The 26,323-nt window shown below is 52.8% G+C and overlaps 2 protein-coding genes across 2 annotated transcripts; one reads left to right on the plus strand and one right to left on the minus strand.

Annotated features, from left to right (window-relative positions):
- Nucleotides 1-287: 287 nt before the first annotated feature.
- On the plus strand, nucleotides 288-6,567 carry LOC131416061 (keratin, type II cuticular Hb5). The gene is made up of 9 exons (XM_058558182.1): nucleotides 288-707; nucleotides 2,380-2,588; nucleotides 3,174-3,234; nucleotides 3,382-3,477; nucleotides 4,144-4,308; nucleotides 4,573-4,698; nucleotides 4,939-5,159; nucleotides 5,899-5,930; nucleotides 6,371-6,567. The coding sequence occupies exons 1-9, from the start codon at nucleotides 288-290 to the stop codon at nucleotides 6,565-6,567; spliced, it is 1,527 nt and encodes a 508-aa protein (XP_058414165.1).
- A 5,507-nt stretch (nucleotides 6,568-12,074) lies between these two features.
- LOC131416066 (keratin, type II cuticular Hb5-like) lies at nucleotides 12,075-25,683 on the minus strand. The gene is made up of 9 exons (XM_058558189.1): nucleotides 25,261-25,683; nucleotides 22,340-22,548; nucleotides 20,862-20,922; nucleotides 19,704-19,799; nucleotides 18,855-19,019; nucleotides 18,499-18,624; nucleotides 15,495-15,715; nucleotides 12,940-12,971; nucleotides 12,075-12,226 (listed from the first exon to the last, which is right to left on the minus strand). The coding sequence occupies exons 1-9, from the start codon at nucleotides 25,681-25,683 to the stop codon at nucleotides 12,075-12,077; spliced, it is 1,485 nt and encodes a 494-aa protein (XP_058414172.1).
- Between the last annotated feature and the right edge of the window lie 640 nt (nucleotides 25,684-26,323).

Consider the following 26,323-nt stretch of genomic DNA (forward strand, 5'->3'; position numbering starts at 1 on the left):
GAAAAGTGCGAACGCACAGTGTCCCTAATAACATCTTCAATACTTTTACGGAGTCCCACAGTCGCTGCTGAGCTCACCTTTAAGACGAGTCCTTGGTGAGTTGCTGGCAAACTCCCCAAGCCAATAAACAACATAAAATGGCTTTTCACTCCTTTTATGCAGCCACCCCCAGCTCTCCCCACCAATAAAAGGACCAGGGAGGATCAGAGAGGCCAGAGGATCCTAAGCAGCGCACCCGCAGCCCTCACCTACGTCCGCAGCGCTCAGCCTCTGCTCAGACCCACACGATGTCTTGCCGCTCCTACCGGATCAGCTCCGGATGTGGGGTCACCAGGACCTTCAGCTCCTGCTCGGCTGTGGCCCCCAGAACTGGTAGCCGTTGCTGCATCAGCGCAGCCCCCTACCGAGGGGTGTCCTGCTACCGGGGTCTCACGGGCTTCGGCAGCCGCAGCCTGTCGAACCTGGGCTCCTGTGGGCCCCGCATCGCTGTGGGCGGCTTCCGCGCCGGCTCCTGCGGCCGCAGCTTCGGATACCGCTCCGGCGGCGTCTGCGGCCCCAGCGCGCCCTGCATCACCACCGTGTCGGTCAACGAGAGCCTCCTGGCGCCCCTCAACCTGGAGATCGACCCCAACGCGCAGTGCGTGAAGCAAGAGGAGAAAGAGCAGATCAAGAGCCTCAACAACAGGTTCGCTGCCTTCATCGACAAGGTCAGTGAGGATGGTCCAGAGGGGGCGTCAGCCCCGCCCTCACTCGGGAAGGTCCCAATCTGCTGGGGAGACAGCATGGCAGCCACGTTTGAGACCACAGAGGGAGAGAAATGCAGACCAACATAGGCAGAAGGATCAGTTTTCATGGTTTAATTCCAGCAAAGGGCATTGAGGGCCCGGAGTGGTCCAGAAATTGAGTGTGTGATCTTAAGTGTGTGTGCGCGTCCGGTGACAAGACAACACAGGAATATCAGAGCTGCTCCGGAGAAACTGGGTTGGGCCCTGGGTGCTGCAAGAGTGGGAGTTAATGGGCCCATAAAAGTCACATGGCTCACGGGCTGGGGAGCTTGGGAAGGGCTGGGGCAAGGCTCTGAGCCACGCTGCCTCCTCCATCCCTGCTCTGCCCCTCGGCAGTGTGGGACCCCAGGCGTGGTACTTGTCTGGATGACAGAACCGGCCTCATATGCTTGTGGTGAGGACTGATGGGTTCATGCATGAAAGGTCCTGGCACACAGTAAGCACTCAATAAATGCTAGCTGTTAGTATTATCCAAGGATGGTAGTGGGTGGGGAGGTGTGACAGTTAACCAATCCTGGCTTGGCAGCCTCCTTCATGGATAGGGGGCTGGGAATGTGGGAGGGGAGGCAGCCAGGAGGCGCACCCATGCAGAGCATGAAAAACGCCCCTCTGCTGCAAGCCTGTCCCACAAGAAGTCCCCCTACACTCTTCTCTTCATATTGGCTCCTGTGTCTGCGAGGCCTCACTCTGCAGAGTAGATAGGACCAGGCCCTGGGGCCTGGGGTCCGGCGTGACGGGGTGACGGGGCTGACCTTCCTATCACCACTTTCTCTTTAGTGATCGTCGTACATCCTCAAAATGCCCGATGGGGCAAGTATCATTATCTCCTTTTTTCAAATAACAAATTGAAGCTGAGAGAGTTTAGATGAGCTGCTTAGACGTATGTGGTGGGCAGGTGAAGGGGACCCACGGGACAGCAAATCCTGACTCCATCTCCTGCTGATGGTGTGACAATGAGCTAGTCATTTCACACCTCAGGCTCAGTTTCCCCATCTGTACTATGGGGGGAATAATATCTTCCCCCACAGAGGTTGTGAGAATTGAATGAAATTAAGAGATAGATATGGATATAGATATAGATGATACAGATATAGATGTGTGTTTGTGTATCTTAGCACAGGCCCTGGCATCACATAGTGAATAATTGTTCGTTGCATATGAATAAATGAGGAACAACTGGTAATTGTAGTAATAGTTAATTTGGTTGAGCACTTACTAGGTGTCAGGACTGTTCTAAGCACTCTCCGTGTACTAACTTGTTCAGTCTTCCCCACTCCGAGGAAGGCACTGCCATCATCTCTGTGTAAAATAAGGAAACCCAGCCCCAGGAGGTTAGACAACTTGTCCACTTAAAGCGGCAGAGCTGGGACTCGAACCAGACCTTCGGCTTCCAGCCCGGGGCGCTTCCCCTCACACCCACACTGCCGCCCTGCGGGCTGGGAGCCAGGCTCCTTGAGTCCCATACACTCAACCCCATGGCTCAGCTCGTGGCTGGCCCCGGCTGTTCAGGGAGCATCAGGGCAGAGAGGGCTCTGGGGGACCAGGCACCTCCTCGGGCTCTTCCTGAGTCTCCTTCCTCTATCCTGGGTGGCAGGTGCGCTTCCTGGAGCAGCAGAACAAGCTGCTGGAGACCAAGTGGCAGTTCTACCAGAACCAGCACTGCTGTGAGAGCAACCTGGAGCCGCTGTTCAGTGGCTACATCGAGACGCTGCGGCGGGAGGCCGAGTGTGTGGAGGCCGACAGCGGGAGGCTGGCCTCGGAGCTCAACCACGTGCAGGAGGTGCTGGAGGGCTACAAGAAGAGGTGAGCGCAGCATGATCGGGGGAACTGGGAAGCAGGACGGCTCCGCCCACAACCCTCTTGAAGCAACATGTTTAAGATTCCTGCCTGACAACAGGGGCTGCCTGGAACCCCAGGGGATGTCCAGAAGGGGCTTAGGTCTCTGCAGACTCTTTGGCTCCTCCTCTACCTCTTGGAGGCCCACGAGTCTTAGAGCTTCAGGGGAAGTGAGGAAAGGAATCCCAGTGTAGTTCTACAGCAATCTTGGTGCCCTCCCTTCTCCCCCGGCTCACCTTTAGGACGCCGGCTCCGTGTTCTCCCTGCCCGTGGCGCCAGCTCTCTTTGGATCTCGGACGCACGGATGATTTTAGACTTAGGGGATGGAGTGTTCATTCCTTGATTTCATCCCAGAGGCAGCAGGACTGGGTGGAGTAAGCCAGGCTGGGACCAGGGCTAGCCCATGAAGAATGTACAAAATAGGTCATGGAGGGGACGAGATAACATTTGCAGGGAGTTAATCCCTTTTGACCCCTGGAAGAGCTTGCCGGGGAGCCGGGATGGTATCCAGGCCCCCAGCCCTCAGCTCTGGCCCCTCTCTCCTACACAAAGGTATGAAGAGGAGGTGGCTCTGAGAGCCACAGCCGAGAACGAGTTTGTGGTTCTGAAGAAGGTGAGGGGGCTCGTCATGGGGCAGGGAGGGAGGGGGACCCATCCATGCAACCTCCGGTGGGGGGCCGGGTCACCCCAGTGACCACAGAGGCACCCTTCTTGGGCCTCCTCCCCCACACATGCTCCCTCCTCTACACCCCACCACCAGGACGTGGACTGCGCCTACCTGCGGAAATCAGACCTGGAGGCCAACGTGGAGGCGCTGGTGGAGGAGTCCAGTTTCCTGAAGCGCCTCTATGATGAGGTGAGGGGACCCTGCCCACCAGCCAGGGCAGGTGGGGGAGCAGGGGAGAATTGAGGGAGGTGGACGAGGGTTGTGTGCACGTGTCTGCCCCATATGTGATGGAAGCATGAAAAGAACATGCACACTACATGCAAGAGGGGCGTGTTGTGTGGCCGTCACAGACACGTGTATGTATGTGCCCAGTGAGATCCTTGCATGGGTGTTTGAGGACTGTGGGGTGTGTGTGGTCGGGTCTCTCTATGTCGTGAGCTCCTCTGCAGGTTATAGTGTGTGCGCCTGTGTGCACATCGTTCTATACATGGATATGAAAATGTGTACGTGGGGGTGGGGGTGGGGGGTTTCTGATTAGAGAGGGATCCTAATTAATGGACAAGTCACTAGTCCTGGCATTCAAACCCCAGCTCTCCTGCTGGGTGACTTTGAGTCAGGCCTCAGTTTTCCCATTTGTTAAGTCGGAGGCTATCCCCAGCTGACTTCAAGGGCCCCTTCCAGCTTTATTGTTTTATGATCTACCTGTGTGTGAGTGAAGGGGGGGGGCATGTGGCACAACAGTCATGTAACATGCATGACCAGTGGCCCCTCCAGGGAGTGGACCCCGTCCCCAGGGTTGGAGCACACGGCCCAGTGCAGGCACAGACCCAAATGCCCTGGCTCTTGGTCCCCCAGGAGATCCGTGTTCTCCAAGCCCACATCTCGGACACCTCAGTCATCGTCAAGATGGACAACAGCCGGGACTTGAACCTGGACAGCATCGTGGCCGAGATCAAGGCTCAGTATGACGACATCGCCAGCCGCAGCCGGGCTGAGGCTGAGAGTTGGTACCACACCAAGGTGAGTGGCACAGGACACCTGCCTCCTAGACATGGCAGTGGGATGGATGCGAGGCATATATTAGCAAGCCTCTTTTTGTCAGGGGATTCTGATCTTTAGGGATGGTAAGAGAAGGGCTGACAGCTCTCAGTTTGTGTGGCAAGGCAAGACTGCCATGTATGGGTACACAGGCTGAGCACTGTGCAACCTGAACTATCATCTGTGGTGTCCTGATGGGCGGGATGTCCCATCCTGAGTCTCAGGAGCCTCTCTGCTTCACCCCAGTGTGAGGAGATAAAGGCCACGGTGGTCCGGCACGGGGAGACCCTGCGCCGCACCAAGGAGGAGATTAACGAGCTGAACCGCCTGATCCAGAGGCTGACCGCCGAGATCGAGAATGCCAAGTGCCAGGTAATGGTCGTTTGGGGCCCACCCAGGGTGTGTGAGCCCATTGTGGATCTCAGCACTCATTCTCCAGCCCGTGTGCATGACTAGAGTCCCTGCTTGTGGTCGCTCAGGGAGACCCAGGTGATGAGGGCGAGAGGCCTGTTCCTGGGTGTCCTCAGCTGAGCAGGAGGACTGGACATGTGCAGGAAATGGACAGAGAGACCCAGGGACCATGACCCACGTCGTTCTCTTCTGGGTCCCCAGAACTCCAAGCTGGAGGCCGCCGTGGCCGAGGCCGAGCAGCAGGGCGAGGCGGCCCTCAACGACGCCCGCTGCAAGCTGGCCGGGCTAGAGGAGGCCCTGCAGAAGGCCAAGCAGGACATGGCCTGCCTGCTGAGGGAGTACCAGGAGGTGCTGAACTCCAAGCTGGGCCTGGACATCGAGATCGCCACCTACAGGCGCCTGCTGGAGGGCGAGGAGCAGAGGTGAGGCTAAGGAGGACCTTGGAGGTATAGAAGGTGGAGGCCCTGGGTGAATTTCCCAAATGTGAGCTACATCTCTGACCTCTGCTAGTACAGGTCAAGCTTCAAGAATAATAATAATAATTTATCGAGTACTTATTATGTGCTAGAACTGTGCTAAATGCTCATTTTAATCCTTGCAATCCAAAGGAGTAGATATCATTTTTTATCCAAAGACAAGGAAAGAAGGCTCAGTGTTCAATGCCTTTCTTGTGGCCACACAGTGAAGTGCAGGAATGGAGACCGGCACCCAAGTCACATGTCTCTCAAATCTATTCTCTTTGAGTGGCTGGCTACAGGAGGCTGCAGCTTGGCCTGCAGTGCGGGCTGACATATCGTAGGACTCTATACGCACGTAGCTCTTCACTGGCTGGGAGCTCCACACGCTCTGGAGCATTTGCTGGCCTCTCATTTCTATGAGCCTGATAGGCACTATCCGGGGTGGGCGGGGTCAATCAGGTTGGAGGCAGCTGTGGAGTTCACCATGTCCCCCATCTCTGCTGAAAATCAGAAGGCCTTGCCGCCATGCTCAGAGAATGGTTACAGAAAGACAGTGAGCATTTCATGCGGACTTTGGGGAGGCCTTCCTGCCACTTGGGAGTAGGATCTGTACACGGGAGGGCCCTCTCTGTCCCCGAGCAACCATCCGCCTTGTGGGATCCCGCTCAGCATCCGGAGCTAACGGACTTTTCTTTCCCCGTAGGCTGTGCGAAGGTGTGGGCTCTGTGAATGTCTGTAAGTATCTGCTCGAAAGCCCCCTGGTAAAATCGCTTTGTTGATGGGCAAAGTTGAACCCAACGGTCTAACTCATTGAAATTCGAATGTTCCCTGACTGGGATGGGGCCTTGCAGCCTCCTCTGGCTCCTCACTGGGGAGCACTAAGGGGTTAGGAGGAGCAGAGGTGAGCGCCTCCACTGGTGGTGATGTGAGCTGCAGGCCATGGAAATAGGGCAAGGCAGCTTTGCCCCTGTGGGCCCCCCCGGGGGTCTTCGCTTTTTGCCCCAGTCTCCTAGAAGGGCTGAGAGGCTGAGAGAAACAGGGCCTGGGTTATGAACCACTAAACTGTTTTGAGGAGGAGGAAGGTCCTGCAATACAGACGCCCTTTAGATGTTGTCACGGGGATGGGGAGATCACGGCAGGCCACTCACCCCTCTGTGTCCCCTCTCTTCCCACAGGCGTCAGCAGCTCCCGAGGCGGCGGAATCTCCTGTGGGGGTCTCACATATAGCACCACCCCAGGGCGCCAAATTGCATCTGGCCCCTCGGCCATAGCGGGCAGCATCACTGTGATGGCCCCCGATGCCTGTGCCCCCTGTCAGCCCCGTCCCTCCAGCTTCAGCTGTGGGAGCAACCGGTCGGTCCGCTTCGCATAGAGTCCGGGGCCCGCCTGCATCAGCCAGGCTCGGGGTGGTGTGTGAATGGAAAATGTGTGCTTGCTTCCAGAATCTTCCACATGTTCCTACAGAGGGAAAGACCCTCTGGCCGCTCTCTGCCACCTTCTCATTTTAGGGCATTGCTTCCTGGTTCTCCTCAACTTCAGTTAGAGTCATTCCCAGCCCTTCGCTTAAGTCCGATTTGACTCCAAAACACCTGTGGCCAATTTGTATTATCCACCAAGCTCTCTGGGACACTACTGGTCACCCAGGGTGGCTAGACATCATGGAAGCCTGGCCTTCCCCTGGACAAGGAATGAGCCTAACCATCCAGCCAGGTCTCCTACCGCCTGAGAACCAAAGAGGAAGCCCCCTACCCCACCCCCAATAGCTGCCTTCTCCTGATTGGGGAGGTCTCTGCAGGAAGCACTTGCCAGGTGGTTATTTTGTGTTTTGCTTGTTTCTCTGACTCACTGCCTTCTTCTGGGTTAACCTGTGCCAGCCAAACTCTTCACGTGACCTCGCAATTGAGAGGCCCAGTTGAAAGGGGGGGAATCCTTTTGATTTGGGACAGGTCTCGCTCTTCAATGCACCTTTAAACATTTCACAGACAACTCTGCGGTTGCTCCAGATCTCCCCCTGCTGGTGCAGGAGGGGTCTGTCCAGTGCAGAGCGGGCGGGATGGAGAAGGTCAGGCCACTTCCCAGGTCTCCCTCTGGTTATGACTGTCTGTGGGTGCCTTGCCTGCTGGGTTGTCTCAATCTGTGTTTCAATAAATGCTGCTGCGATGCAAGGATATGTGATCTTGTGAATGACGATGTCTCCGTCCCCTCCACATGTCCAACGCTCAGCTCCCTCTTGCCCCATCTCCAGCTGGCCAATCCTTCCTAGCCCTGTGCAGTGTTTCTTCAGCCCCCGAGTGATTCCGCCTCTTCCTGTCCACTCCCATAGCCTGATTCCGGCTTAGCCTCCTGAGTCCCCTCAGGCCTGGATTCCAGCCCCCCATGACCTCTTTCTCCCCGACCCCACCCCACCCCACACACCCCCAGCAGCCAGAAGCCCATCCCAGACTCATTGCTCTCACCCCCTCCCACTTGGTTCAAGCCAGTTCCCAGCATATGCATGTGCTCCTTAAGCCAAATGCAGGCTCCCTGCATCTCCTCTTTCCCCACCTGCTCCTCAGCCCCCTCTGCTGCCCCCACCCCAGCCTTTCTCTGGGAGGAGAAGTTAAGGCCCTGCGCCTTCTGATGAATCCTCACTTCAGGCCTAAAGGGAGGCTGCCAGCCTCTTCTGAGGGCTCGGGCTGCTGCTGTTTGACATTTGCCAGCTGGCACCAGGCAGGCCTCCTCCAGGTTTCTTGCCTCCCCTCCTTTCTCCCGCCTCTCTGGGCCTCGAGGGCCTGGTCATAATCACAATGGGCCAACGTTCAATTTAGGGCCCATCATTCATCCACAGGAAAGGTTAAATCTCTCAGGCACTAAAAAGTCAGGAGATAGAAATTTGAATATCAACATGCCATATCTCAACAAGGCCTTGGGCAAGAAGCGGCCTCCATGCATTGGGTATCAGCCTGGGGGTCTGAGATGAAGGGTTTGAGCCCTTTCAGCCCTGCCACCTCCTGTGGATCTGGGATGCTGGAGTGAGTCTGTGCTTGGGGAAAACAACTTGATGGTACCATGGGTCTGAGCCAAGCATAACTAAAATGCCAAATCTGATACCCCAAGAATATGATACCATGCATTGAAAAGTCAAACGGCCAGGAGCTGGGAGATATTAATAAGCTTTTTAATAAGTTTTCATGCTTTGTGTGCAAAGACCAGTCAACCGACCCAACAGCCCCAGGTGCCACTGGCTTATGAGGATGAGTCCTCTCCCTCAGCCTTCCTCACAGCCAACAGCAAAAATCCAGAACAAGCTCTTCTGGGTCAAAGGATTCTGGGGCTCCCACAGCCCTCTCCTGATAAAAGAGCTATTCCCCACGAAGAGCAAAGGTTGCAACCAAGGGTAACTGAGGATTAAAGTTTTATTAGTAAAAAAACATGTAGAGAAGTCCAGTGGTCTGAAATGGAGAGAACAGAGAAGAGCCGGAAGAAAAAGAAGTCCAACATTCGAGCGGGCCCGTGTGAGTGGTTCCAGAGCGCCTGCCTGGCGCCATTTTCCTCTGAAACTCCACAAGCCAAGCTAAGACCTTCATTAGAGCAAATCAGACCTTATGCCTGTTCTGCTCTCATGTCAATATTCAATGTCCCCCCCCCCCCGGTTGTACACAGGGTCCCCAAAGGGTGAGGAAGTGTGGAAGACAGTCCTTTCAAAACATCAGGACAGCTCGGGCCTTGGCATCATCTCCTTTCGTCTCGGAAGCCACAAGCATGCCTCTGCCAAGTCTCAAACGTCCTCTGCTTTGGATTATTCTCACAAATTCAGACCCTCTCCCAGCCAGCTCCTTCCCCTGGCCCCAGTGTCTCTGATGGTTCCCTGCTTCAGTCTTTGGGAATCTCAGGAAATATGAATTGGTGTCATTCCTCACCGGAGCCAAGCATAGTGAGAAACTCAAATCAACCACATGGCCAAGGAAATCACAAAGTGTGTCCCTCTTTGGAATGGATGTGCACACTGGAAATGACCATCTAGGAGCTGCCCCTTGTCTGCATATTCACGCCACTGCCACTCTCTGGGGACACAGACATTAAGAGGTGACCGTACTAAGTGTTTTGTTCATTGAAAATTAGAGCGACATGGCCCCTGCACTAAGTTCCACTCTCCTTGGGTGGGGGCACCCGCAATGGGGAGAGGCTCAGTCCACAAGTGCCTCACACCGCTTTCCTGCCCCCTACCCTCACCAGACCCCTTTGTGCCCCTGGAAACCCTGCCCATTTCTGCTTTGTTCAAAAGCAGGGGTCCCCCAGTGTGCCCGTTCTTGTTCCCTTGGTGCTACTGGGCAGTGGTGGTGAGATGTGAGGAGCCAGGGAGTGGAGTGGGGTGGAGGCGGCACTCAGAGCATGAGCTTTTGCATTAAAAATGGAGAAAACACGGGGACCAGCCCGGTGGCGTAGTGGTTAAGTTTGCGCACTCCGCTTCGGTTGCCCAGGGTTCACAGGTTCAAATCCCCAGTGTGGACCTATATACTGCTTATCAAACCTTGCTGTGGCAGGCGTCCCACATATAAAGTAAAGGAAGATAGACATGGATGTTAGCTCAGGGCCAATCTTCCTCAGCAAAAAAAAAAAAAAAGGAGAAAACACAGAGGCACAAATATGTAAACACATACCCTCCACCACCCCTTCAGAAGGAACCGCAGCCCCTTCCCACTCCCCCACCCAGGGCAGCAGGTGCCCCATGGGACTCCTTCCACTCCTCAGAGCAGATCTAGTGGCGCTTTGAACCTGATCTTACCCCACTCAAACTTGGTGGCATCCAGACAGTGATGCGCCCAGGATGTAGCCCCTGTGGGACCCTCTCTATCCAGGAGATAGAGACGAGGGGAGCACTATATTACTGAGACCTCGGTCTTCCCGGGGCCCAGGGGACCAGTGTGCCCCCTGGGGACACATTCTGAAGGCGTCAGAAGGGCTGCATTGCCAGGGGCAACTGCTCCAAGTGTTTTCTAAGTCTTTAGATCAAATATGTATTATTGCGGCAAAATATCTTCTACCCAGTCAGGTCTTTCTTAAAATCTTTTTTTTTTTACCCCAAATAAAACAAGGTGGGAAAAGTAGAGTTATTCCTATAAGACAAGTGAAAGAAAGTCGTCCATCAGAAACCTCTCTCTCCACCTCATCACATCCAGGGGCACAGCCTGGCATCAGAGGGACTCTGAACATACTCCCCAGGTGAGACTTGCTGGGGACTGGCAGTTCAGGAATAGGGCAGAGACAGAGTTCTCCACTCAACTGACCCTGTCCAGGCCATCGGGGGAAATGCCCGTCAACTCGAAGGCTGAGTTTTAATTCTGGGTTCCCAAATGAGGGGCCTGTATTAACTGCTCCATAATAAGATCGTCCAAGATTCTGGAAGAGCACAGGCTGTAGGGATATGTTTCTACAGATGCTTCCAGGAGGTTCCTTTATGTCACCTCCATCTCTTACCTCTTAAGTGTCGGGCTAGTAAGGTAGGAGCAGTTAGAACCCCTCATTTGGGAGCATCTGATGAGCCAGGATGCTTAGTCTGACGGAATAATTGGGGTAAGACAGCAGGAAGTATATGAACGTCGGCACTCCCTAGATGCCAGTTTGGATCCTGGACTAGCTGTGTGACCTTAGTAAAGTTACTTAACTTATCTGGGCTTTAATTGCCTTAGCTGTAAAATGAAGATAATAATACTGTTGCTGTGAGCAATGAATGAAATACATATATGATGTGCCAGCCACTCAGCAGGTGCTTGTGAATACAGGATCCCTTCTCCTCCTCTTTTCTGTCTTTGCCCCCACGCTACCCCAGCATGCGTGGCCCGGACTGGCTCTGACCCTTCAGCAAAGTCAAAGGAGAAATGCAAAGAGATGAATCTGATCCTGTGAGAATCAGAGGGAAAGTCACCTCCACGGCCAGAATTATCTGACCCTCCTGTTCCCTCCACCCATATACCAGTGGTTCTTAAACTTTACATCCTACAGGCAACATCTGGGAGCCTGTTTACATTCAGATTCCTGGGCTCACCCACAGAACTTGTGATTCAGTGGTTCTGGATGGAGCCCAGGATCAGCCTATGTAACAAGCCCCCACTCCCACCCCCCAGGGATCCTGATGTAGGTCGTGGTCCCCAGTTGGAGAAACACTGAGGCAATCAGGGCTCTGGGTGGGCTGGGAAGACAAGGAAGGAGGCAGGCACTGACTTGGCGACCAGGAGAAAGCATTTTACTGTCGACATTTAATCATACACACCAAAAGAGAGAGGGAGCCACAACAGCAATCACCCAAATACAATAAGATTCCAAACCACCAACAATGAAAACCTCAGCCAATGAGCCTCAGTCAAGTTTTCCATCCTGACATATGAACAGTTGGGGGACGCTCTGGGAACACACAATCTCTGAGACTAAGTTAGGGGCCTCCAGGAGCCCCAGCCCACTCCCCCACTGCCCCCTCCATGCTGAGGCGGCGTGTACAGCCCCTCATCCGAGGGCAGAGCCCAGAGGTGCGCCCATGCACTGCCATCCCTCCACCTGGCTCCCCTCCCAGAGGCCTGGCCCACAGGCAGTACTTAGTAATGTCTGCTAACCTGAAGTTAGTTGGGGAAGAAAGTGGCTAAGCAGTTTGTATCAAAAAGCCTTTACATCCCTTTCCTGGGTCACAGGGAGGGGAGAATCAACAGAGGTGGCAATAACGCCAAACCCAGGGTTTGCACTCAGAGTAAATCAAAACTCCGGTAGGACGAAAACTGAAGCGTTAGTTCTGGGTTCCCAGTAGGGGGAAACTACTAAACTAACATTTGGGCCTGGAGAGACAAGATTCCCCGCTCCTACTCCCCCGACATCCCCATTGGACTCCATCCATCCGAGTCCCACCCCCAACTATGCAAACCACACAGATCTTGCACTGGAGCAGACCCCCACCCCAGAAGGGGAGCAGAGGGTGCCACTGCTGATGGCCACGCCCCCCAGGCCACGAGAAACAGTCGAACTGATGTCCCGGCAGGCCACGCCGCCCTGGGAACGGCTCACACCTGTGAACAGAGACACCGGGTCAGAATTCTCTTCCATCCCAGACGTGGTATGACCCAGAATCTTTTAGAACCAATGATTAATTCTCTTCACACTCAGAGGGACCAGCGACGTGAGTCTTTTAAAACTACAGTCAAATCTAAACCTATTGCCATCTGCTTCTTAAAGGAATGGGGTTAGCAAATTGGACACCTAACTTTGCTTGAGCCAGACTAATGTTGAGACTTGTTTATACAAGTCTCATTTGATCAAAACCTGATGGACCATCTAGAAATATGGTTGCTGGAAAGGTGATGGGAATAGATAGATACCTAGCTGAGGGGCTATGTACACACTGGATTATTACAGATTTAACAGTTGCCTGCAGTGGTCCCAACTGATCAGAATATACATCTGATGTTTCTTCTTATTAAAACATTGTGCCACTTGAGGAGTATTCTGTGTATAACTAAAAGACTTAGGCTCTTTTTTGCAGAACAATTAGGGGATCAGAATTTGCCACATTCATTCACTTAGGCTTCGTGGATATTCCGCATGGATCCATGTAGGGGCCAAATACTTGGGGCCATCCCTTTGTCCAGATCCCAGAGACTTCAGCTCCTATCTCCCTCACCCAGTGCCCCACAGACAGAAGTTCAGTTACCAGTTAGCTGCAACTCAATATTAAGACTATAGACACCCAAAAGAACCGTGCCCACACACACACCCAACTTACAGATGTCGACCGAGCCCACGCCTTCACACAACCTGCAGGGGAGAGGAGAGAGTGAGCGGTTAGAGTTGAGTTCTTCTGCTCTTGTGACAGACCTACTCTCCTCCATCCTGAAGGAAGGGAGAGGAGATGGGGGCTGGGGGCATGCTGCCTTCCTGGTGCAGGCACCATCAGTGTGGGCACTGCTCCTGGGATCCCAAAAGGACAGGGGAATATTTGGTTTCAGCGAAAAGTCCACTTGCGGCTTTGTTAGCTTCCCGGCCGTGGAAACTTGGTAGACTGAAAAGGAGAAATGGGGTTGCACAGGGGATCATCCTCCTTGTCCCTCGGCTGGAAATTCCAGCAAAGCCAAAGAAGAGGTGATGGGAGAAGCTACAGCCTAACTGGACACCTCTGGAAAAAACTTGCCTATCATCCAAATTGATCCGTTTTAATCAGACCTTTGTAAATGTACCCCAGACACCCACTTGACATTATAAATGTGGAGGGAGGCTGGAAGGTGTGGTGGTTAAGAGCCTGGACTCCAGAGCCAGGCTGCCTGGGCTGGGTGACCTTGGGCAAGTCACCCAACCTTTCTGTGCCTCAGTTTCTCCAGTCATGAAATCAGGATGATAAAACTCGCCTTCTAGGGTGATCATAAGCTCCTCCTGGAAAGTGCCCACAAGCAGAGCCTGATGCACAGTAAATCAGATGTAAGGGTTTGCTACAGCACTATAAACATTTTGTTAATGATGAGACGTTTATACCACTACAGGGGGCTCTTCTTAAACGCTCCCACCTCCCTCACACTGACTTCGCTTTCAATTCTGTCTCCCCTTTTTAACCCCCAGCTTCAAACCCTTTCCTCTAAGAAAGCCCTCGTCTCACTCATCCTGCCCAACTCAGAGCCCTCCTCCACGCCACGGCTTTGCAGTGAGGATATGTGCTTCGGACTCCCTTCCCTACCACGTGAATCTGACTTTGCCACAGCCTTGGAACTGTGCCCTTCCAGAAGACTCTAACCAATGCCCATCATGGCGCTTGTTGAACCACAATCCTGGTAGCGGCTGTTTCCGAGTTGAGTGATTATGGCTGCTTTTATTTTCTTATTTTCTGTATTTTCTGCAATGAGCATTACGTGTGCAACCCAATTAATGTTAAATGCCAAGAGAAGAAGGTCTGTTAAAAGGTCAATGGCTACAATATGCAAGGCACAATATGCTAAAACCCCCTTTCAAATCTCACGTGTTGGGACAGCGCCTCATTCATTATACGACTGAGTTGTTAATACACTAATGATTATTATCATCATGAAAATACGTTTCATGGTGCAAATGCCGAGTACCTCACTGAATGCTGGTGAGTGGGTTGGGGGCTTAAGGGTGCAAAGTCGGAGATAGTCACCCACAGGCCTGACGAAATGGACAGAAAAGTTTACCTGCTTCAGTCGAACAGGGCGCAAATCCAGCAGCATGGCGAGTTGCCGAGGGTGTCACTCATGTCAGATTTCTAACTCCAACCAGGTTAATAGGAGCCTCTCCATGGGTGTAGCCCTGCCCGGATACCCTGGATAGACATGTTCTTATTCTGATAATAACCTCCTCCTACTTGTGGTTACTAAGTCCCATTAACTTGTTTAACCCTGGCAACAGCCCAAAGAGGGGTTTTACGATAATCTGTTGTACAGCTTAGGACACTGAGGCATAGAGGTTCTCAGCTAGCGAGTGGTAGAGCTGAGATTTGAACCCAGGTGGTCGGGCTCACAGCTCACGATCACCTCTAAACACTACTCCCCTGTCTAGCCTGTGGCCCCTGATGGGACCCAGCTAGGGGGCAATATTGTTGTGGCCACCTCAAGGCTAGAGGCCCATGCACCATCCCAGGCATAAATCCACACTTCTCCTTCCCGTGCTGACTTCACCTGCCCCCCACCCCACCAGGCTCAAACCATCAGCACAGCCTGGTGTCCCGTCCCTTTTCCAGCCCCTCAGCTCTTCTACTTCCTCCTCTGAGAAGCCTCCGACAACCTCCCTGGGACACTAACCCTGTCACCTGGAGGGTGGATTTATGTCTGCCCGTCTTCCCCTGCTAAGCAAGGAGCCTGTGCTGCTCGTTTCTGTTGCTGGTCCTGGACACCAGGCTATCTAAGTTGATAGGATTCCTTGTCTGCGCATCGCAAATCAAATGGTCTTTAACAAATCTTCTGAATGATTCCAGCCTTTAGAACCCACCGAGATGGGATTGCAGAAACATGTTCTCGGGCAACAAGGTAAAGTAGTTGCCTTGGAATGAGCTTGAGGGGCAGCTGGAGGGGCAGTGTAGAAGGGGAAAAGATCATTGGAGTGCTAACCACGAGGTTGTGTAATTTTGGCTTTGCCACTAACTAGCTTTGATCTTGGACAAGCCCCTTCCTTTCTCTGGGCCTCAGTTTCCCCATCTGAAAATGGGGAAATGGTTGGAGCTCGTGAGTCTACAGTCTTTCCCAGTTTGAACACTCTCTGCCTGGAGGATGATAGTCCAGTAAGGCCCTTTTCTAGCCTTGAGTGGGGATGTGAAGTGACCCTGAGCCCTGTCCTCACCTCTGCTCCTCGCCCTCCAGCAGGCGCCTGTAGGTGGCTATCTCAATGTCCAGGCCCAGCTTGGAGTTCAGCACCTCCTGGTACTCCCTCAGCAGGCAGGCCATGTCCTGCTTGGCCTTTTGCAGGGCCTCCTCCAGCCCGGCCAGCTTGCAGCGGGCGTCATTGAGGGCCGCCTCGCCCTGCTGCTCGGCCTCGGCCACGGCGGCCTCCAGCTTGCAGCGCTGGGGGGCAGGAGAGAAGGAAGGAGCGTGAGGAGGGTGCAGGCTGTGGGAACCCCGGTGAATCATCCTATTTCACCACCATCCTAAGTGGTTAACTTTCGAATTAACTAGGCAGGGACATAACGGCCATTTGGAGCTTTCTTCTGTCATTTTTATACCACTTTGCTCCAAAACTCAAGTCCATGGTGAGCCATTAGCGGGAAGAAATGCTAGCACTGGAATAGGACTAATAATAATTATATTATCTTTTATTTGTTTACCGTTGTTAGTTCACAAGCTGCTTTCACAGACGTTATCTTCTTTGACCTTCCAGTTACTCTGTGAGCCTGTCAGAACAGGCGTTGTTATTCTCATTACACAGATGAAGAAACCCACACTCAGAGAGGCTGTGACTTGCCCTAAGCTGCCCAATTAATTAGTGCCAAGCCCAGGTTTTCAGAGGCCGCTGTACGGGGTCTCAGTCTTGGGCCCACTGAGATCAACCCGCTGCAAGAAGTTCCCATGTACAACCCCACACACGCTGACTACGGCTCTTTCTTCTGTCCCACTTAAGAAAGCACAGGGAACTCCTACAACTCAACAGCAGAAAAAAGCTAATGATCCAATTTAAAAAGTGGGCTGAGGACTTAAATAGACGTTTCTCCAAAGAAGACATACGAATGGCCAACAGGTATATGAAAAAATGCTCATCATCACCGATCATCATGGAAATGCAAATCAAAACCACAATGAGAATCACCTCACACCTGTCAGGATGGCTTATCAAAAAAATAAGATGATAAGTGCTGGCAAGGATGTGGAGAAACTGCAACCCCTTGCACACATTGGTGGGAATGCAAAATGGTGCAGCTGCTGTGGGAAATAGTATGGACCTTCCTCAAACAATTAAAAATGTGATCCAGCTGGGACCAGCCCCGTGGCGTAGTGGTTAAGTGCGCGAGCTCCACTCTTGGCGGCCCGGGTTCGGATTCTGGGCGCACACCGACTCACCGCTTGTCAGGCCATGCTGTGGCGGCGTCCCATATAAAGTGGAGAAAGATGGGCACAGATGTTAGCCCAAGGCCAGTCTTCCTCAGCAAAAAGAGGAGGAATGGCATGGGTGTTAGCTCAGGGCTGATCTTCCTCACAAAAAAAAAAATATGATTTAGCAATCCCACTTCTGAGTATTTCTCCAAAAGAATTGAAATCAGGATCTAGAAAAGATATTAGCACTCCTATGTTCATCACAGCCAAGATGCGTAAACTCAGGTTTATGTGGGAACTCAGTCTTATGATAGATGCAGTATCACAAACCAGCAAGGAAAGAATGGATTATGTAATAAATTTTCTTACTATATGTAGAAAAATTAAATTAAAACCCCACTCACTCTATATACAAAAAATAAAGTTCAGATGGATTAAAGACCTAAATGTGAGAGGTAAAACTATCAAACTAGCAGAGAACAAAAATGTAAGAGGATTCTCTGTGGCCTCCGCCTTCATAAGTGTAAACCATTAGGGTAAGAACTGACGGATTTGGGCACATCCAGGTTAAAGATTCCTGTTCAGTAAAGGACCTCAGAGAAAAGCAAACAGACAAGTGAGCAACTGAGAGACGATTCATTGCAACATGTAGAACTGACAAAGGGTTACAGTCTAGAGAGAAGGGACAAGGGCCTGCTGCACATCACCAAGAAACAAGGAATCACAATTGAAAAATGGGTAGATGACGTGAATTGGCAATTCTTAGAAGGGGAAACACAAATGAGTCGTAAGTGAATGAGGAGACATTCCATATCACTGGTTAAGCAGAGAAATGAAAAGGAAATTAACAATTAGATGCCGGTTTACACCTATGAGATCCACAAGAATTTGAAAGTCTGATAACAGCATGAGTTGGAGCAGAGCCCTCCTGTGCCGACATGACACCGGGAGTGCAGGCTGGCACGGAGCTCCGCTGGTACTAGGGAAAGTGAATAGGTGCACAGCTTACAGCCCACAATTCCACTTACTGCTTTCCAGCTTCAAAACATCTCTCCTGCAGGTGCGCGCGGAGACGTGCATAAAAATATATACAACTGGTTGTAGTTGCAAAGACTTGGAGGCAAACTAAATATCTTTCAAAAAAGGAATGGATAGGAAACTATGGCTTATGAATGTTATAGAATTCCGTGCAGCAGAAATCAGGAAATAGACCATTCATAGCAACATGCGTGGATTTCAAAGACATAATGCCACTGGCAAAGGGAAGAGTCAGAATGAGATTTACAGCATAATATCCTTACTTAAAACACTAAAAAGTTTATATAAACATATTTTAAAGTCTATATATGTATTCATGTAAATACAGGTATGAAAGACGGAGTATAAGCACGTTTACTGAATACACGGGAATGAGTGCTGGGGATGGGGAGGGGGTGAGTGGAAGACGAAGGACGGACGATTTTAAATTACAGGAAGGCACAGATGGGGGTAGTGCACCCTCTTTACAGAGTGCTGTGCGATCAGTGCATGTCCGTGCACCTCAAGTCCATCATGAGAGGTGGGGAGAAAGAGAGAAAGCAGGAGACCGTATTGTCCGAGGTGTGTTTAGGGGAGAGAAATGGTGAAGGGATATGGAGAGAAATAAAAGCAGGATTCAAGGAAGGTAGACAGACCAATTCTCTGCCTCAAATATTTCGTGCATTGTTGGTCCTTCAGATGCAAGTGGTTAAAATAGAAGCCTCTCCAAAGATGGCGGGAGGAAAGCAGCAGGCAGATCAGAAGCAGCAGGTGCGTGGAGTGGGGTTTCCGCGTCCCCCGACCTGCTGCTTGGCGTTCTCCACCTCTGCCGTCAGCCTCTGGATCATGCGGTTCAGCTCATTGAGCTCATCCTTGGTTCTGCGGAGGTTCTCGCCCTGCTGGGTCACTGTGGCCTTCATCTCCTCACACTACGGTTTGGGAGACAAACATGGGGAAACAGCCAATGATTGTGACGGGGCTGGAGAGGGCGCTGGGATGTCGCTAGGGAGACTCAGCCCCTTGCTCTTCTGCGATAGCCCCACCTCCTTCCCTTGCTCTGCGGGACCTCCACTGCAGCCCCCCTGAGTGCATAATGCATTTCCCAGGGAAGCTCCAGGTTCCCGCCATCCTCCCTGCCCAGCCCAGCCCTCCAACTCACCTTGGTTTGGTAACAGCACTCAGCCTCGGCCCGGCTGCGGCTGGCGACATCGTCGTACTGAGCCTTGATCTCCGCCACAACTGAGTCCATGTTGAGCTCCCAGCTGTTGTCCATCTTGACCACCACCAAGGTGTCCGAGATTTGTGACTGAAGGAGGTAGATTTCCTGTAGGAGATCACAGCCAGTGCCCTCAGCTCCAGATCCCCCTCCGACGCCCCTCTCAGCAGGGAATCCCGAAAACAGTCCCAACTCCGAAACTTCAGGAAATAAATTAGAAAACTACTGGCAAGTCAGGAAAATTTTTGAAGTGTGGGTTTCAGAGGGAAAGGCTAGAATTTGGACCATGGCCTCAAGGCAGCGAGTAAGGTGGCATTCCACTAATACCTGGGTCAACAGAGGCCGATGTCTATGGATAGGGACAAACCGGATCATTCCCTTGGGGCCTGAACTATCCAGATCAGCTGTAGCTGTCCCTATAAATCCCATCAACCAGATAACGGCCAGATTTAGAGTCCTGGGTTTTCTAATTGGGTTTTCACACTATCTGAATTAATAAGATATTATAATCATATCTACCACATATACTGTCAAATCTCCACTTCATGTTATGCTGTGTAGACAGGCAATGAACCACAGTCTTTCAAATCATTTTAAAGGAAAGCCATCACTCATTTCCATTTGAAAGGAAGCCTGAACAGGAGAAAATCTCCTCTGGTCACAAAAGGAAAGGATGTGAGGTCCTGGAAAAGTAAGGAACGGACAACCTTCCCCAGAACCAGGGCACAGTGACAGAAAACCCTCCTTGGTCGGCTCCCTCGCTTGCTGTTGCGGAGATGGGGAGAGACTCACCTCCTCATAGAGGGCCTGCAGGAAGCCCGTCTCCTCCTTCAGAGCCTCCACGTTGGCCTCCAGGTCGGCCTTGCGCAGATAGGCACCATCTATGTCCTGGAGGAGACAGACAGGAGAGGGCAGGGCACGGGTCATTCAGTGCCCCGGGACCTCTGCACCCTGAGGCCATCTCGTGGCCCACCTCTCTGCCCTGGCCCATCCAATCTGCAATTACATGTCTAACCTGGACTTTTCGTCTTCACCTTCAGGGCCCCTCTAGGAGGGACAGGGCCTTTGTTACCCGCCAGTGACATTACCTCCCATCACATAAACATCAGTAGGAACACTTGGGATAAGAAGTAGAGAGAAGTCTGACCGCTACAGACTTTTTTTCCAATTCTTTCAGAATTGGGAACATTGTTGAAGCAGATAGCCTAATATTATAGCCCAAAACGTCGGGTTGCTGCTGTTGAGCCAAACTGGCCCACGGAGCACAACCAGGTGGTGGTCACTGAGCCGTGGGTGTACCCATCCAGCAGGTCGCCCTCCGTGCCCAGGTCAGGTGACGCCCAACACCCAAATAGCTGACTTTGTTGCCTGAGACCAAGGTCACACCTCTGCTAGCAGATTTTCTACCAGCCCTCTCTCCATTCTGTGATTACTCACAAATAAGATGCTTGGTAAACACATTATTTGTTAAAGAGCATTAGTATACACGTCAACTCACCAATTTGAAACCAAAGGGAAATCATTAGCAGTTTTTCTCTGGTTTCTTCATCACCCACAATTGCACTGAATGAGGGCCACGGCTCACAAGATCCCTAGCAAGCTGAGAACCAACACTCCCCGCTCTGGGACCATAGGAGGAGGCAAGGCCCACACGAGAGTGAATAGGATTTAAAAGGGGCCATTTCAGCTAATCAGGGAGTTTACAAAAATCCAAACAGCAGCATGATGAGGTTTTCTTTTTAAGAAGGCTCCGTCGGCACAGTCTGGGTCCCTGCACAGGGGCCAAGAGGGCTTCTGCAGTCTACCAACTGACCGACTGGCCTCCATTTGCCAGGGGACTCCAACGCCCAGCCACCACAGCTGGACTGACGCGAACTTGACAGGATGCTCAGTCTCGGACCGTCCAGCATCCAAGATTTAATTCCTTCCCGTGTGGGAAGAGTCACTCACCTTCTTCAACACCACAAACTCATTCTCAGCCATGGCCCTGAGGGCCACCTCTTCTTCATACCTGAGGAAAGAGGGCACAGGTAAGGAGCTTGGGGGTGAGGGCCTTGGGTTGGCCAGCGTTCTGCCCTCGGCTCTCTGTGCGCCCTGGGAGAAGAGGCTTGGCCTCTCGGGACTTCTATTTCTCCGCCACAAAGAACCCACCAAAAGGACCCCGGACGGAGTCCAAGTCCCTGGTTTCTGGTCCAAGCTTGGACTGAACTCGCTGTGAAATCTCAGGCAAGGCATTCAATCTCTCTGCATCTTGGGTTAATTTGCCAGGTGTGCGGTAAGGCACTCAGTATATATTTGTGGGATCAATGAAAGACAGATGCTCCAGGGGGCCTCACAACCCTAAAATTGTCCAAAACATAAAGCTCCATGAAGCCATCCCTTCCCCCAACACCCCAGGATTTGAAATCATGGAATCAAGCCACCGTGCCCAACTGCGGGGGCGTTTGCACAGCCCTCCTCCACCAGCCCGGCCCATCCCTTGCTCTTGCCCTTGAGGTCTTAGCCCTGGGGCAGCCCTGCCCCAGCCAGCAAGGAGAGCAGAGTTCCTAGAGCAGGGTTTTCACAGCTTTTTAATGACAGGGTAATTTGGGCTGCTATAAACTCTGAGCCCTGTAATTACCGGCCCTCACATCAGAGAATGGGAGGCAGACTTTGACACTTGCGAACAGAGTTGTGTCTGCATTTGCATCCCCCCCCGAGGGAAGTGAAAACCCATTGCTGGGTCCATCTGGCTGGGAAAACCAGATCTTCCTGGTCCAGAATTCCAATTACTTCCAATTAGAGTTACCAGGACTGATTATGTCAAAATCACCCTTCACTCTGTCCGTATCTACCAGGCAAAGACGAGCAAGTTAACAGTGACCTGCTGAGTTTAAACTAGGTAATGGCCAAACCAAACAAGTTGGGTTAAAACGAAAGATTTACATGGGCCTTTGAATTGTGGAGCCTTGCAGAACAAGAGCCTGATGATTTCTCTGCAGAGTAAATAAAAGAATTATCCAAGTTCATCAGATACCTTGAATGGCATCAGCCAGATCTTCTTCAAGAATCTCTCCAGGGACCTCCCCTTTCCACCCATCCCAGCGCTGACTGCTCCCAAGTTCTACTGTCCCGCCCTGTCCCTCTCCATCCTCTGGTTCCATTTGTTCCTCTCTCCCCATCTCTGGGTCAGTCTGTGACCTGGGTGTGTGTCCCACCCCTCCCAGACTGGGAGCAATTCTTCTCTCCAAATCTTTCCCCAGTTCCCCCCATGGGGCTGCAAGAGCTGGGGACCTAGACAAGATGGAGCAGACTGATACGGCAGAGCTGTCTGATAGGCAGCCTGGAATGACCCTGATGTTCAGCCTTCTCCACCCCTGGGAGAGTTGTGTGGACCCAGCCAAGACCTATCCCACACCTATAACCGCCCCCAGCCCGACCGCACTCGCCTCTTCTTGTAGCCCTCCAGCACCTCCTGCACGTGGTTGAGTTCCGAGGCCAGCCTCCCGCTGTCGGCCTCCACTAGCTCGGCCTCCCGCCGGAGCGTCTCGATGTAGCCACTGAACAGCGGCTCCAGGTTGCTGTCGCAGCACTTGCGGTTCTGGTAGAACTGCAGCTTGGTCTCCAGCAGCTTGTTCTGCTGCTCCAGGAAGCGCACCTGCCGCCCAGGGTGGGGGAAGGAGACTCAGGAAGAGCCCGAGGAGGTGCTGGTCCGCCAGAGCCCTCTCTGCCCTCGCGGATGACCCCTGATCTGCAGCAGCCTGTGACCTTCCCCTGAAGGCCAAATCATTTGGCAAAGTCTGAAAGCGTGGGTCACAATTGTTCCCCAAGTGACACCCCTCACCCCATCCCCATCCCCCAGAAAGAGCACACAATTTACTTGTGATTTGTTTATTCCACACAGAATGAAATAACATCTGATCCTGAAAAAATACCCCAAACCATGTGTGGTAGACCAAAAATGGTCCCTCAAAGATGTCCACATCCTAATCCCTGGAACCTGTGAATATGTTACACTACATGGCAAAAGGGACCTTGCAGAGGGAATTAACGTTATGGACATGAAGATCAGGAGATTATCCTGAATTGTCCAGGTGGCCCCAAGGTAGTCACGTGGGCCTTTTAAAGTGGAAGAGGACAGCAGGAGAGTGAGAGAGATGCTCAGAAGGAGGCAGAGGAGAGATCAGAAACACGAGAAATACTCCACCACTATCACTGGCTTTGAAGATGGAGGGCGAAGGGCCATGAGTCAAGGATTGGCGCCTCTAGAACCTGAGAACAACCTCCAGCAGCCTGCCAGCAAGGGGACAGGGACCTCAGTCCTACAATCACACAGAACTCAATTCTGCCGAAAGCCTGCATGTCCCTGAAAATAGGTCTCCCGTAGGGCCTCCGGAAGAAACGCAACCCTGCCGACACCTTGATTTCAGCCTCATGAGAAAATAAATTTGTGTGGTTTTAAGCTGCTAAGTGTATGAGCATTTTTATGGCAGTGATTGAGAAATGCACCCACCATGACTCTCCCTCACTCTGATCCTGGGGTGCAGGAGCCCCGGAGGGGGCCCTGGACCAGGGTTAGGAAATCTTCCACTGCCCAGCTCTGTCGTTCACCAGGCCACTGTGCCTCATTCTCTCTGAGCCTCGTGAACGGATGCCGTGGGAATACAGCAGCAATTGTACACTGGCGGCCCCCCGGCCCTCTCTGGCCCAGAGGCATGTTTCATTTGGCCTGCACACTATTTTATAAAAATCAGATTCATTGCCAACGTTTAATCATTGAGTGATTTCAAACAAGAATCCGGATTTCCCCAACCCTGACAAACTGGAAGCTCCGGTGATGCAGGGCCTGCGTAGCTTGGCTACATTGGCACGTCCTCCAGGCCCCGCGCAGTTGCCAACTCTAAACTAGGTGATCTCCTCTTGAGCCCTAACCTCTGGGAGTACCAGCCTGGTATAAAGCAGCTCTCCATTGCTTGTGGGAAGAGGAACCCAAATCCTGATTATCCAACAGACACCCCCTTGGGTTTCCACCTGCAGGCCCAGCTCTCTGACTTGCCTGCTCTGCAGGCTTAACCGCAGCACAGCAATGCAGTTTGCACTTCTGGAGCTCACCCAGAAGGAAGGACACTGGAAGGAGGTGGGTGGTTGTCAGCAACCTCAAGGGAGGGAAAGCCAGCCTGGTGCAGAGTATGAGTCTCTCTCCTCGGACCAGAACTGACTCCTCACAACAGAGAGGGCAGCACACCTGGGTGATGCCCAAAAGGCCATGTGCAAAGTCCCTGAGTCTGCATGCTCAGGGCCCTCACCATGCTTTTGAACAAATTAGGACAAGGTACCCCTCCAGGCAGATGTGGCCCCCTGCCAGGGCTCACAGCCCAGCGAGCAGAGCATGGGCTGGACTTCAACCTCCCCTACCCTTGGACGGTGTCCTTGTGCAACAAACAACCTGCATGATCCTTGGTCAGCTTCTTTGTGTCCGTGGGAGGGAAGAGGGGTTTGGACAGCCAGCAGCACGGTAAGAATAGATGTACAGCACCATTGCTCACAGACAGGCCCTTTTCTGATGGCGGTGTTTGTCTGAGAGCAAAGCTCCCACCGCCATCATCCTGGGTGAGCCTTCTTACAAAGGCCCGGGGTGTAGACAGGCACACCAGTCAGCCCTGGGAGAGAAGCCTGTCCTCCCTTGGACTTCAGTGGCCGACCTCCCCCAGAAATCAGACAGTGGATCAGAGGGCACATCAGTGGGTCAAAGGAAAGCAGAGCAATGTATCCAACCAGAAGGCGGCTGGGAGACTGCAACATAAGAGAAGTGCAACTCAACAACCCCTCAGGGACCTCCCCTCCAGTTTCTCAAGTTATGGCTTTAATCCCTGTAAGCGTTAGGGGGAGGGTGCCCGGGGCAGAGGGTCTGGGAATTCATAGCCTTCCTACCATGATCCCACCAGGAAGGAGCAGGAAAGGAGCTGCTCTTCGTCCTGGCCCCTCTTCGTCCTGGCTCACCTCTCACACTGGGGATGGCGGCATCTCCTCTAGGAGAGGGTTAAACACCAGCCTACGCAGAGATGCGCACCCCACCCACCCCCTCTCACTGTGTGATGGCTGAGGTCCAGGAGATGGGGCCATAGACACACACTTGGCTCTTGCCGGGCAGGTTAAGAAGCAGCAATAAACCACCCTGTTCTGTCTGGTGGTTTCACATCCATTATTGCATTTGAAAACCGAGACCCTGATTCAGCCACCTTCTCACGTTAGCCATGCGCTAACAGGTAGCAGGGCTGGAACTTGAAGAATTTGAACCCAGCCCCTCACTGGGTTCCACATCCCTTGCCCCCTCCAAGCCACTGCCCCAGGGAACAGCCCACAGACCCACCTTGTCGATGAAGGCAGCGAACTTGTTGTTAAGACACTTGATCTGCTCCTTCTCCTCGTGCTTCACGCACTGAGCGTTGGGGTCGATCTCCAGGTTGAGGGGCGCCAGGAGGCTCTCATTGACAGTCACGGTCGTGATGCAGGGTGTGCTGGGCCCGCAAATGCCCCCTGCCCGGTAGCCAAAGCTGCCCCCAATGCGTAGGGACCGTCCACAGCTCACCGTGACCTGTGGGGACCCCACTGCACACAAGCTCCGGCTGCCAAAGCCCCCGAGGCGCCTGTAGCCCGGCCCCCCAGGGCTGCCCCCGCAGGAGGCCAGGGCTCTGGTGCAGCCGCGAGCCCCGGGCTTGGGCACGATGGCGGAGCAGGAGCTGAAGTTCCTGGCCCCGTAGCTGGAGCTGATGCGGTAGGAATGGCTCGCCATGCCGCTGCTCTGCAGGGGAAGTGGAGAGGACTAAAGGACACGGGTCTCACCCGGGAGACGTGTTACTGCCCCTGCCTTTTATCTGGCAGACAACAGGCCTCCCGACAACATAAAAGGCAGGAGAAAGTTATTAATGCCCTTTACGAGCGTGGGAAACTCCCGCTAGGCAGACCGAGAGGAAAGCTGAAACTTGCCCCTTTTAATAGGTGTATCAAGAAGACCCTGCTCCACACAAGCCTGTCCCCTGCCTTCCCAACCCCACAGGCCTGGACACATCTGTTCAGTCCCTACTTCCCCTCCCGCCCTGAAAGCAGACCTGGGATCATTATCCCACGTAGGCAAGGGGAGGCTGGGGCCAGCACATGAAGCTCGAAGGGTCCCATGTCCCACCAAGGTCCCACCAGCCTGTCCTTCCAGGCAGATCCTGTGTTTCTCCCCTAAGGCTCAGCCTTCCGGGGTGAGCACATGTGCAGTGAGCCTCTTCAAGCTCTGCCTGTTATCGCTCTTAATTACATCCCGTCTTACAGAAGAGTTACTGGAGATGGTCCTGTCCCCTGGATTCATAAACGATGTATTCTCTACTCTTACATCTCCATGGAAACCAGCACTTAGTGGGTCCTCAAAGCATTGCTTGAATAGA

Source organism: Diceros bicornis, chromosome 17, assembly GCF_020826845.1.
Source record: "Diceros bicornis minor isolate mBicDic1 chromosome 17, mDicBic1.mat.cur, whole genome shotgun sequence".
Taxonomy (NCBI): Eukaryota; Metazoa; Chordata; class Mammalia; order Perissodactyla; family Rhinocerotidae; genus Diceros; species Diceros bicornis.